This window comes from Plectropomus leopardus, chromosome 13, assembly GCF_008729295.1.
Source record: "Plectropomus leopardus isolate mb chromosome 13, YSFRI_Pleo_2.0, whole genome shotgun sequence".
Lineage (NCBI taxonomy): Eukaryota > Metazoa > Chordata > Actinopteri > Perciformes > Serranidae > Plectropomus > Plectropomus leopardus.
Window position 1 is genome coordinate 31,575,194 of NC_056475.1, and position 13,872 is coordinate 31,589,065.

A 13,872-nucleotide genomic window follows, 5' to 3' on the forward strand; every position below is an offset into this window, starting at 1 on the left:
GTAAGCAGAGTTCAAAGCTGAGGTGAAAGTAGATGGAGACATTAAGGGGAAAGTACAGTAGTTGTATCTGTATCACTGTCAACCTGCTGTCCTGCAGGAGTCTGGAAGAAGGCTAAAGTCAAAGTAGATTAACTAAGTAGGCACAGATGTCCTTAAATGTTTCAGACATTGATTTCACTAAGGATGACATAAAATACAGTGCAGTATTTTTGTCTGTATTATTGCTCACCAGTGATTTGCCTAATAATGCCCCTCCACATACCTCACGCCCCTCTGACTCAGCCATAAATTTGAACAATAGGGATATGGCAGGGCTGTGTGCATTTTTAGGTCCCGTCCTAATGAGATCAACCAATCAACCAAATGACATACATAAATTTGAGGCTGTATGTATGCACAGGCACATACACACACAACCAGAGCATCACGACCCACCAGACTCCCATTCCACACCTCCTATTGTTCTGCAGTCAGACAGCAGGCTGGGCCTGCAGGAGTGGCCACAACAGGCTGCCTTCTCCCCTGAGAGCCTGCAGGGGTCATATTTGCAGCAGCTCCCCCTCTCTTTCGCCAAGTGTCCTTGGGGAGAGGGATTTCCAAGCTGCTGTGGGCTGTAGATGGGACAGATGCCGGCCACTCACACTGGTGGGAGGTCCAAGGGGGATGACATGACTCCTCTTTGGTTCCCATGCCCCGTGGCACACTCATGTCACACACTGCAAGTGATACAGATGACAACAGCAGAGAGGGTGCATGGTCCATCTGCTTTACTGACACAGAGACACACTCACCCTCCTCCACTAGAAATGGATGCAGTGCATTTAAAACTAAAGACATGCACTCAGTGAAATGCAGATCTCTGCCGGTCGGTCGCCTGAGCTGATTGCAGCCACTCTCAACAATTCTTGTTATTTCTGCAGCTTGGCTACAGCATGTTTCTGGAGCAAATACAAATACATGACTGTTTAGTTTTCCTGCTAATAGTCACATATGAATATAGATACAATATAACTATGAAGATTAATGTTTTTGTTAATAACTAAAACAGCCAAAAATCTCTGATCCATGTTGTTCATAACTGGACTTTGAAAGTATTAACTTTGTTTGCAGGCTACAGCACAACAGAGCAAGAAAACAATTAACACAACTATACAGACAAAAAAAGAAACAGTTTAACTACATAGCTGAATAATTTACTTGACAGAAGCACAAATATCAAGGAAAACTGATCAAATCCACCAAATAAATTTCAGGCAGTCAGAACATTTTGCTTCTGAAGTGCTTCTGTTGTGGAGATGATGCAGTGTGGGGGACCAGCCCGGTCTCATTACGAAGTTGTCAAATACTGCCATTTTAACAGAACCTTTGGCATGAGATACTGACAGCAAAAGCCACTTTTTGCCTTCATATGTATATGCTGCTGGATGACATCAGCTGAGAATGTGGCCAGACAGAAGCAGTCACAGGTTAATTATATGGCACTTGCAGTGTCCACATGATACTTGGACGGGTGGCGTCACTGCGGACTTGGCCAGCCGGAACCTGTCAAGTGTGCATGATACGTAGCAGAATGGCATCAGGTTGACACACTGCCAATAATGGGCGGTGGATGAGTCCGACAAACCCCGGACTTCCATGTCGAAGTGCGCTGTTTGCTTCCTGTCTGAATGTGATGTCTTCCTTACCATGTGCCTCGTTCCCCTAATCCTAACCATCTGTGGCAGCATGTGCGTTTGTTGATATTCCAGTGTTGGTTGCTATGTTCTGTTGTTGTCTAAACATAATCATGCACAGTGTAATCCCACCATGTGCTTGTGTTGACATCAAGGTAGCGACATCCCAAAATGTCAACAGCAAATGCAAAGGGATACCTGGAGCATGCATCTGCTGCAAAGCTGCAATATGTGATGACTTGGGATGAGAACATGTTTGACAAACACAACAAAACCTTATTGCTACAAACCTTGGGCTATGGAACTGGTCAGTGGAATTGCCCCTTTCTGGCTCCTTATTGTCATGATGGCAGTAAAAATAACAAAAAACAATTCTGACTAATTCATCTTATATCATGTCAACCTTTAATGCATCATAATATATCAGATTTTGAATTAATCTGCAGATGCTTTGGTTCAAAATGAGACCAAACTCTTATATGTATGTCAGTTTTCTGCCATGATTAAGGCAAAACTGTGGCCTGCAACAGACGGTTAGGCATTTTGACTTTAACCAAGCTGATTTCTGGAGAGCTTACAGCCACTAGTGACATTTAAGAGGAGTGAGGAGTCAGCAGTCAGTGATGGTAGAGCCATCAATAAAACTGGTTTTCTTACAATTATGAATAACCCCAATAGCAAGAAGTCCTCGAGCATACAGACAAATATGCACACAAAAATTAGGCTTGTTGGTCTGTTAGCTATCTGCAAAATTAGCAGCAGACAGACGGACATACACACACTGTTGGCTGTTTCAACAAATTACTTCTATAGTCAGATTATACAGAGGCCGTAAATTCTTTTTGTTTGAGCATATTTCCATATCGGACGGGATGGTAAGCGAACACTGGACTCTCTAATGAAAGTTCGAGGTTTGTCAGACCCACACATCACCCCTTTTGCCTGCCCTCTAGGCACCCTTGCGCTCCTTGTATTGGATCGTTCAACCTGGCAATCTGTGCTACCAGCAAAGATTCACACAGCTAAAACTAGCCAAGTGGTAGGCCAGAAAATCAGCCATCCAATGCTATGCTTTTTGTATATAGCAAAACTAAAAACAGACTGTAGAAGGAAAATAACGAAAGAGACAAAAGCAAAAATGCTGTTACGTCGGAAAATGAATAACATTTCAGGAATAGTTAGAAAGTCACTACTTTGAGTTTGAAAGTGAAGAGGGTGAGTGGCTAAATATGGCAAATGGCACAGTTGCCCTCTAACTTTCTCAAAATGCACTGTCCCCCTGTCCCCATTAACCCCACTCTCCCCTACAACATTGGGGAACATCTTTTGTGTTGATTTATTGTTCATTGTATTCATGTGAGACAATGGAATAAAGCCTGAAACAGTTTTAATCTAGAGCGTTCTTGAGTTTTGATGATCTGTAGAAATTGTGGTAAAATCAAAATTGTCCCCCTGAAAGCCCTTGATGACCCCTTGGATCAACTTTTGGAGCCATGGTTGTTAAACTGTTTGCTCAGTTTACTTTCCATACAGCTGTGTAGTTTCCTCCCTTGTTGTCCTGCAGGCAAGCGTGCCAGTATGTGTAGGGGCCACCTCAGGCACGCGTCCCCTTCTCTAATTAGAATATCAATAGGACCGTCACCCCGCCCATCTACAATCTCCACACACGCGCGCACACACACACAAACACACACGTCTCAACTGTGTACGATATTATTTTCAAGGGGCAAACGCTCATTTATTCTGAGGCTGGTTATTGTTCTAATTTATCAGTCATGCAAGTTGTTCTCAGAGGTGATCAGTTCTGCTACGTAAACAACAGTTATGGTGTGTTTACCCTCCACCATCCTGCCAGCGACAGGTGCTGAAACCGACGGCAGGCCGCAGCTCTGTCTAAATCAATAGGTGGTTAGCGGTTTGTGTTTGTGTGTATGTGTGTGCGTGTGTGTGCATGCGCGCGCTCTGGGGGCTGGACGCTTGGGGGAGACAATAGCCGTGTGTGGAGCCCCACACTGTCGACCATGTGCCGTTGATTACCATACAGCTGTTCGCATGAGGTCCAGACAAAAGCAACATGATAGTCCAAACTCTGCAGCAACTCCGCAAAAACACACACACACACACACACACACACACACACACACACACACACACACACACACACACACACACGCACACAGGCCCAGGAGCGCATCAGAGGATTTCTGAATGGCCGCTTGACGCACAATGGCTGCTGCTCCGGGACCTGCACGCTCTTTGTCAGCCCACACGCGTCACAGCAATTATAATGTTCTATGTAAAGAAAGAAAAGCTATGTGCCATTCTTCCCCGCTTCCTTCTGATCTTTGTTGTACAGGCAAGAAAAAGAACTTTGTGAACAATGATCTATAAATTGGTGTTAAAGTTAAATGGTGAAGTCCATCTTTGATGAAATGCTTCAGTTAGAGAATGTCCTGGCACGCTCTTTGTTTGACAAATTTTCCAAATGTGAACGCCGAAATAATTGTTTATTCTCTTGGATGTCATGTGTTTCATATTAGGCCCGCAGTCGTTTTTATCTAGACACTAACTTATAAAGAAAAACATTAATCCTTTGAAACCTGAGCAAATTAGCTAAATATATTCCCAAAACATGGAAAAGGCAGTGAGGAACTTAAGAAATTACCCAAAAATTAGCAACAAAATCACCTGAAATTAGGCCTAACAAAAGAAAAAAAGGGTAAAAGCAGGAAACGTCCTGGAAAAAATGAAATTAAAATAATCAATATAAATTATAATATAATGATACATTTATTTTATAACATCATTTCAAAAACATAACTAAAACAATTATGTAGTTGTCTGGATATTGTTTCCTAGTCATTTAAAAGTTTGTTTTTTCTCTCTCTCTCTCTTTAAACTAAACTCAGGGCATTTTCTTGGCACCTTTTATTTTTTTGCGATCTGCATAACATTTCATGAGAAGTTGCCGATTGCCCATTCCCCAATGTTTTTGGAAAAAATCTAACCAATGTTTTCACGTTTCAAATGATTAGATGTTTGCGAAAGGAGTCTGGACACAGCACAAGAAAACTGTTGTCAATCAGGTTTCGAAGGGCTGGGAGTTCTCTGTTTTTCAGGTCTGTTGTAGATTTTTGGTCGATCCAACACCTTTGTGGTGATTCAGTTCCATCACCTAAATGAGCTCATTCTTCCCGGGTAACATATCTGTCCAGCAGCAGCTTGTAATGTATATTCCTATGAAGCGCTTGGTCCAGGTGTGATGTGGGCTGTGTAACAGCCCCCTCCCCCCGGGCAGGCCCCCTGTGTTAGGCTGCTCCCCTGAGGTCTGCTCCGGCTCCGCCTCTCTGCCTGTGACGCGCAGTATCAGAGGGTATAAAACCTCTCCGCGGCTTTACGCACCAGAACCTAAACAAGTGAAATAAGGACCACAGCACAGCGGAGGAAACTATCACCAGAAGACAAGGATTTAAGAAACACCATCAGGACTACAGAGTTCAAAGTGATGAAACTTTTTTGATTTTTTTCCTCAACATCTTTTGGGAATATTACTGAACATCCTGAATATCCACATAGAGCTGGAGAGCAAATTCTGAGAAGAAATGGCACACCTACACCTGAGATACCTCCTGGCTCTAGCCTCAGTGCACGTGGTAAGTTCACTTCTGTATGTGCTGAAATCATCTGGAAAGGTCTCTTCAGCGGGACTCATACTATGTTTTTCTGTCATTACAGGTTTTGTCCTCTGGTGTGTTTGAGTTGAAAATTAATTCATTCCACACGGCGCAGCGCATCTGCAGGAGACACAGGGACTGTCATATCTTTTTCAGAATCTGCCTGAAACACCCGGAGGATGTGATCTCTGCAGAGCCGCCATGCACCTTTGGGACCGGACACACGAACGTGATCAGAGCCGATCATACCTCGATCTCCAGCAGCGCTCCCATCAGGGTGCCTTTCCACTTCAAGTGGCCGGTAAATGGATAATCACATTTACACAAACGATAGTGATGTGTTGGAGTGCTGTAAGCTGCAGATGGGACAGGGTTGGATACACAGTGGAGATGCAGTCTATGTACCATAAACGTATTGAAGTCAGAAAAGTGCGTAAAATAGGCCACCCACATGCTTCACTGTTTATTTCTCTTGCTTCGCACTAAATGCCCCTTTTCTGTTCCAGGGAACATTTTCGTTGATCATTGAGGCCTGGAACGCTGAATCTCCCACTGAATACACCGGTAGGTTGTTCCTTCAATCTGACTGGACTCACTGATATCAATAAAACTTTGAGCCAAGATAAACCTCATGCGCTGCTGCGGCGTGCCAGTGTGGTTTCCACCTGACACGCAGCTTTCTTGCGAGATAACATGTATTTAAAAAAACGTCCCTTTTCTCCGCAGACAACCAAAACAACCTTGTGAGCCGTCTGGCTACCCGGAGGAGACTTGCCATCGGTGAGGACTGGTCCCAGGACGTGCACTTTGGGGAGCAGAGCGAGCTGCGCTACTCCTACCACGTCTACTGCGACGAGTACTACTTTGGAGACGGCTGCGCGGACTACTGCAGGCCGAGGGACGACACGCTGGGACACTACACCTGCGACGAGGAGGGCAATCGCATCTGCTTGGAGGGTTGGAAGGGAAACTACTGCTCTGAGCGTGAGTGTTAAGCCTCATTAACAAGTACATAAAACTACTACTTTACTTCTGTTCCAGTTCCCTGGGTGCAGTTCAGTGACTAACCTGCGGGGGGAGAACGCGCGCGCACACACACACACACACACACACACACACACACACACACACACACACACACACACACACACACACACACACACATCCTGCTGTACAATGAGTGTACTGATGGTGCTCTCAATAGATTTGAACCTGTCCTCATGTTATTGTGTAGTTTCAGTGTCGCCTGCTGCGCAAGCACATGAGTAATACAAAAGCGTGCTATTTTGGAATGTGCTATATATATATATATATATATATATATGTATGTATATATACTGTTACACAGTGGTACCAAAAACATACTAAAATAGAGTTAGGTGGACCTGAATGTACTATTTTGAAACACCATTAAGATTAATTTAAATATGCTTGAGTACATCTTTTATTACTAATGCTGTACTTTTTATTTTTTATATTTTTATTTTATTCATTCTACTTAAAGTTAATCTAAACACAGTTTTTAGATAACAATTAATACAGTTTTAATATATTTGGGATAAAAGTAAAATTTGTTAAAAAGACATTTTAAGTACAATTTATTTAAACCAGTTATGAATTTCAAGTGCACTTAAGCTGTAATTGAAAAAGTATTTCCAGTAGAAAGGTGAGAGTGGAAAGTTGGATTTAAGTAGGCTACTTTTTTTTTTTTTTTTTTAAAAAAGGACAGCATTAGTAAAAAAAAAAAAAAAAAAAAAGAATGTATTGTATATGTATGTATATGTATATGTAATTGTTTTTTAGTATGTCTTTAGTAGCACTATCACATATATTCAACACATCAAGTACACTATTAATATACTCAAAAATAGCACACTTTTTGCATATTAATCATGGGCTCATAAGGTACACCAAGTGGACTTCAGTTGAGTATACTTTAATACACATTTTTCACTTGGGATCACAAAAATAAAGATATTTATTTATTATGTATTAATAAGTAGTTTCTAATTGTAACAATAAACTAATAAAATAAATATTATGTATAGCATTGTTTAAAACAGTTACAAACTGTTACATGAAAAACAAAATTAAACCAATTCAGTTCTACAATTAGATCAAATCAGGCAAATTAAAGGACAGATATAAAACAGAATCAAATACCAGGATGAAATCAGTACTATGAAAAAAAACACATGAAGTAAATAGCATCCTTCTGAAAACTATTATCTCAAAAGGAGGAAGGCTTCAGAATAAACTCTCGAAGCATAAGCTTGAACAAAACACCACATAAATATGAGTAAGTCAAAAAAACTGATAGAATGAGAGAGTGAATATAACCAAAGGCATCTGCACTTCCTCACAAACCACAAACAGTGAGGGGCTGAAAATCTGTAAAACAAGACAAAACCTGCTCTCCTCCCAAGACCCCAAATATTACGCTGAAGTTTTGTTGTGGCATGGATGATGTTTTTATCTTATGACTCAGGTTGATTTCTGATCTCCGACACAGACAGGAATCTTTTCAGAGCACACAGAATGTTTCCCTTCTCTCAGTGACGTCCTGTGGTGGTGTGTTTTATTCTGTTGCAAGATGCTCTGTGCTGTTCCATCTGCCTTTTGTTCTCTATTACAATGAGAGAAAGAGCTCTGGCCCCCATTACACACACACATTTTTCAAGGTGATTTGTGTGTGTGTGTGTGTGTGTGTGCGTGTGCGTGCGTGCGTGCGTGCATGTGTGTGTGTAAAATGGGGAGATAAAAGAAAGCATTTTTCTTGGGCGGTGTGCCTACCAGCTGCTTGGCTTAATACTTAACCAACAGTGAAGTCTGGAGCAGGACTGGGGTCAGACAGGGGGGCTGTAAATGTGCATGTGTGTGTGAGATGTATAAGAAGGCGTGCCCATTGTAATCACACACCCTCCTTTCCCCTCTCCTCCCCCAGCCATCTGCTCGGCGGACTGCAGTGAGAGGCATGGCTACTGCGAGGCCCCAGGGGGCTGTACGTGTCGCATGGGCTGGCAGGGCCCCTCCTGCAATGAATGCGTCCGCTACCCAGGCTGCCTCCACGGGACGTGCAGCCAGCCGTGGCAGTGTAACTGTCAGGAGGGCTGGGGGGGCCTCTTCTGCGACCAGGACCTTAACTACTGCACCAACCACAAGCCCTGCGCCAACGGTGCCACCTGCACCAACACAGGCCAGGGCAGCTACACCTGCACCTGCCGGCCTGGCTTTGGAGGCACCAACTGTGAGCTGGAGACCAATGAGTGTGACAGCAACCCCTGCAAGAACGGAGGCAGCTGCAATGTGAGTATACAATGACATTAAGTTCACTTTAGTTTAGAATTGCAATAATACTAAAATAGTTGCAATCAAGGAACAAGATCACATGTAAGATAAACATTACAAGGACAATAACTTTTCACTAGTATAAAACATTTATACTAGTGGTGTATATATATTATAAATGTCTATATACAGACAAAATATGATAGCACTTAAATAAAAGGCACCTAAGACTAAACACGAGAACATAAACACTAGCTTTAAAAAGTATGGAGATAAAAACAGACAGGCGAGGAGAATCTGCAATAAATATGACTACACTTGCACTTGGAATGGACTCATAGCACTTGCAGCAGCAATTCCAAAGGTAGGTATAATCAGGAAAATTTACTTAAAGCATTAGGTATTACAAGTATTAAAAGTAAAAATATACACAGACATACAGACAAATCCAAAAACAAAACAACACTCCAATCCTCAAAATTATTTGTTATAGAAAAAACAACCCCATTAACCTCAAAATTTGATATATATATAAAAATCTCTCGAAACTCAAATTGGTAAAAAAAATTTAAAAAAATCCCCCCCCCTTAAATCATAAAAAAAATACAAATAAAAACCCACCGCACAAAACCTAAAATTATTATTAGATAAAAAAGAAAGATAGAAAATATCTTAATTGTTTATCAAAATAGTTGGCAGCTTTTTGGTGATTTATTCAATAACAGAACATCATATTGTATGAGCTATTCTTATGGGTTTTTTAAAATGCAAAAATCTTAATTTGTGAATTAACTAAAGCTTTCAGATAAATGCAGTGAAGTAACAAGTACAATATAACAACAACATATAAAGTGGCATGAAAAGAAAATGCTCAAGTAAAGAAGAAGTACTTTACTTAAGTACAAATTCATACTTAATAGGCCTCGTCCTTTATCCTACAATATAAAACGAAAGGAACGTCTTGAGAAATGGAACGCTCCCCTGCAGGACTTCACACCTAATATGCCGGTTTTTCATCCTGTGCCCTCAGGACCTGGAGAACGACTACTCCTGCACCTGCCCACAGGGATTCTACGGCAAGAACTGTGAGATCATTGCCATGACGTGCGCAGACGGCCCCTGCTTCAACGGAGGCACCTGTGTGGAGACGATGACCGGAGGCTACACCTGCCGCTGCCCCCCCAGCTACACCGGCTCCAACTGTGAGAAGAAGCTGGACCGCTGCAGCAACAGGCCCTGTCTGAACGGTGAGCACAGCTGAGGACTCTCTGGGGACATCTTGTGGCTCAAGTGCAAACCAGCAGTTTCCTGGCTGACGAAATTCTTTCAGTGTCACACTCCAGCATCAGTACACTGTACTGCAGTTTCTATTAAGGCTCACTCTTTAACCCTTTGAAACCTGAGCAAATTGGCTTGTTTTCTTTCAAACACGTGAAGAAGGCAAGGAGTGACCAAAAAAAATAAAATTTGTGAAAAGTACAAGAAAATTACCTAAAAATTAGTAAATAAGAACAACAACCACAACAACAACAACAACAACAAAACAGAAACAAAGAATAAGCAAAAAAGTACATTAAATAAACAAGGAAATGACCTGGAAAAAATTATAATAATGTTCTAACACCATTTGAAATATGCAATCATGATAATAATCAATATAAGTTTTCCCTTGCTTTTACTTTTTTTTTTTCTAAATCTACTAATTTCTTGCAATTTGTGAAACATTTCTTACCAAGTTGCCTATTGCCTGTCCCCCCGAAAACATGGGAAAAAAGGCAATGAGCAACTTGGTAAGAAATGTTCACTGTTCCACCAATGTGCTTCAGGATGCAAAGGTTTGAATATTTGTGAAAGGTGTCTGAAAGCAGCACAAGAACAGTAATGCTGTTCAAAGGGTTAAACAAATGGTCCTCCCTGATCTCCTGGATGCTGAACAGAGTGTTTCTGTCCTTTGCAGGTGGAGAGTGTCTGGACCTCGGCCAGAGCGTGCTGTGTCGTTGTCAAGCCGGCTTCACTGGTGCCAACTGTCAGGTCAACATTGACGACTGTGCCTCGTCCCCCTGCCAGAATGCTGGGACCTGCCAGGACGGGGTCAATGACTACACCTGCTCCTGCACCCTGGGCTACACCGGCAAGAACTGCAGCATGCGCTCTGATGCCTGTGGTGCCCGCCCATGTCAGAACGGTGGCACCTGCTTCACCCACTTTACTGGTCCGGTGTGCCAGTGCCCAAAGGGCTTCATGGGTCCAAGCTGCGAGTTCACGCTGCAGCCCAGCTTCAAGCCCGCTCTGCGCCAAAGCTCCCAGCCCTCCTCCGCCACCCTCACCGTCTCATGCATCCTTGCCGTGCTGGTGCTGGTTCTGGTAGTGGGGATTATCTACTTAAGGAGGAAGAGAAGACTGCAGGGGAGGAAGCAGCTGAGCGACACTGCAGTCTACAATGACCTGGAGGCGGTCAACAACCTGGGAGGAAGCGAGAGAGAAGCTTTTCTCAGCCCCAACGGCCTGTTTAAGATCAGCAACGGCACGGCTCGTCTCAGCCTCTCCCTCTGCCCTGACAGCAGGTCCGGGTACAGACATAACCCTGTGGAGAGCAGCCTGGCCAGAGGAGAGCGGCAGGACTTCCTATGGAGGGACGAGATGGGGCTGGGCTCCGGGGCCGGGCTCAGATGAAACAGAGGACGCCAACAAAGGGGAAAATGAATATTAGCACTTGATGCTCCTCTCTCTTCAGGCACAGTGAAGAAAGGAGAAAACCCATGAGTTAAAAAAACACTCTGCTTATGCAGAATATACTGTACCATTAAAATGTAAGCATAAGAAACAAAATATGGACAAATGAACTATTGTGATGAAGATGGTTTACAAAGATTATTGAAAAAGTATATGGGGCAAAGCTCTTCATGTTTAAGACCCAAAGAAACAAATAACACCATCCACTCTTCATAGGACCTAAACCACATGCCAAATACAGGACGTCAAAATACTCACCCAAAACATGTTTTACTGGGTTATTATTTTTCATATGTTCACTTTGTTTCATCGTTTCTCATTTTTTAAACAGAGAATTTTCATTTTGCTTTTCAATCTTCCTTTGGACATTATTTCCTTATTGTGCGTACCATCATTTTTATTCTTTATATTATTTATTTATTTGAAAACGGCTTCACTTTGATTGTCACAGATGTAGAGATATATTTATATGATGCTGAATGTTGTATCTGGATGTTTTCTGGGCTGTAAAGGGAGTGTGAAATATCCCAAAGATATTCAGTGCAGGGATATATATACGTTCAATGTGCTTTATCACACAAAGTCAGCCAGTACTGTCAGTTATATACATAGTTTATATTCTACTGATTACATTGCTCTTTCATGTGCCATTTTGTGTTCATGCCAAAGTTTGTGTTTCGTTACATGTTTCCATTCATATTATTTAATGTCATTATGTTGTGGTTGTGATGTGGAATAAAAGATTTGCTTTGATGGATTGAAGTCTGTGTTTGGCAACTGTGAACCCTGCATACACGGACTACTGTATCCCTTTATAGTCCTCTCTAAGGAAAAAGCAATGGAATTTTTCTTTGCATTTTTTGTATCCTTGGGGATATAGTAACAAAAAAGGGAAAAAAATCCTGAAACATGTTTTTATACCAACATTTCTCAATTTGTGACCATGGAATAAGTAAGATTATCAGCATTACTATTATTTCCATGAATATTTACCATTACAGTACTCTGAAAATGTCTCAGAAATGGTGAAAAGAATCATACCAATATAATTTCTTTAACCAAACATATAATAGACTAACATTAAATTATATAGTATTAACAACAGTGAATATTTATTTCAGAAAAAAGCAGAATTATGATCTCAGCATTACTATGTTCACCATGACAGACGTTACTCAACTGTTTGGTAAAAAATTTGGAACATTTTCATTGTATGTGTACATATATATATAATGGATAGCATTAAATGTATCATTTAACAACAATGAATGATATGAAATGTATTTATATCTCAGCAAATAGTTTGAATTTCATTAAGCTTAGCTTCACTATCTTTACCAAATCAACCATTTGGTAGAGTGTGTTTTTAAAAAAATTACTTGACCCTTATTAAGATTTTATTTTTTGTATGAAGTGACATAAATCTGCATGTCAAATAAACATTCCTTCCATTGAAGATTTTACCACACAGAGTCCTCATGTCTGCTGTGTAACCAGTAAACGGGAAGGGGGCAAACTGACAAGGCAGACTGTTTACAGACACAGCGACATTTAGTGGATTTTTTTCGCATAAAAAAACCCAAACTGAATGGTAGAGATGGCTCAGTCAGGTTGATTAGAATTCAACACATTTTTCATTCAGATATAGTGACTCAAAAATGTGCTCCACCAAAACAGCTGGGCAGGATGTTAGAGGTGTACACCTGTATGGTTCATGTAGGTGCCTGGAACTTCAGTGTGCTGTGGTTGTTGATGAATTTGAACTCAAACAGTAATTTTCAGTATTCATTCACCTGCCAAATATTTTCCGAATTAATAAGCTTACTGTTTAGTCTAAAAAATCTCAGGTTGCCTGTTTTGTCCAACTGATCACCAAGAACCCAATAATGTTCGATTCACATTTCTCAAACACGGAAAAGAAACAAATCCCCACATTTGAAAAGCTGGAAACTGGGCAATTATTTTTTTAAAAATTTTTGTTTGATTGAATTAAATTACACAATACATTAAATTGATAATTTCACTACAGTTTACAGTGACTATAGGAGATATGACTTTAATCCCACACCACATGTTACAGCAGCTCAGTCAGACTGATAGTTGCACTGGATAACTGAAATACACACATGGTGTGGGATATATTCACGATCAACAAAAAGAAATATAGCCTTCAAATATTTTTGCATACTAAGTGGTAAAATATTCCCCAGTAGGAAATTGTGCTGCCATATCACACTGTACAGAAAGAAAAAATAAAAATATGTAGACAACAACACAGTCTGTCTGCTCAGTAACAACAAAATTGTTTAAAAAAAAAAGCAAAATTGTCTCAAAAAAGTACATTAATAACAATGTTTATCAAAAGAGCTGGCAAATAATGTTCTTTCAGTCAACTGATTGATTCATTAACAAGACTAATTGTTGCAGCTGTAAACTGTCTGATCATATAATTTGTTACAAAACATCAGATTTTATAAATTCTTTTTATGTTTTTTATGCAAAAA

At 41.0% G+C, this 13,872-nt stretch overlaps 1 protein-coding gene across 1 annotated transcript; it reads left to right on the forward strand.

Moving 5' to 3' along the window:
• The first annotated feature begins 5,274 nt into the window (after window positions 1-5,274).
• Window positions 5,275-11,603, forward strand: dlb (deltaB). The gene is made up of 7 exons (XM_042499789.1): window positions 5,275-5,326; window positions 5,409-5,648; window positions 5,854-5,911; window positions 6,074-6,331; window positions 8,292-8,653; window positions 9,666-9,882; window positions 10,593-11,603. The coding sequence occupies exons 1-7, from the start codon at window positions 5,276-5,278 to the stop codon at window positions 11,306-11,308; spliced, it is 1,902 nt and encodes a 633-aa protein (XP_042355723.1). The 5' UTR covers window position 5,275; the 3' UTR covers window positions 11,309-11,603.
• Window positions 11,604-13,872: the final 2,269 nt, after the last annotated feature.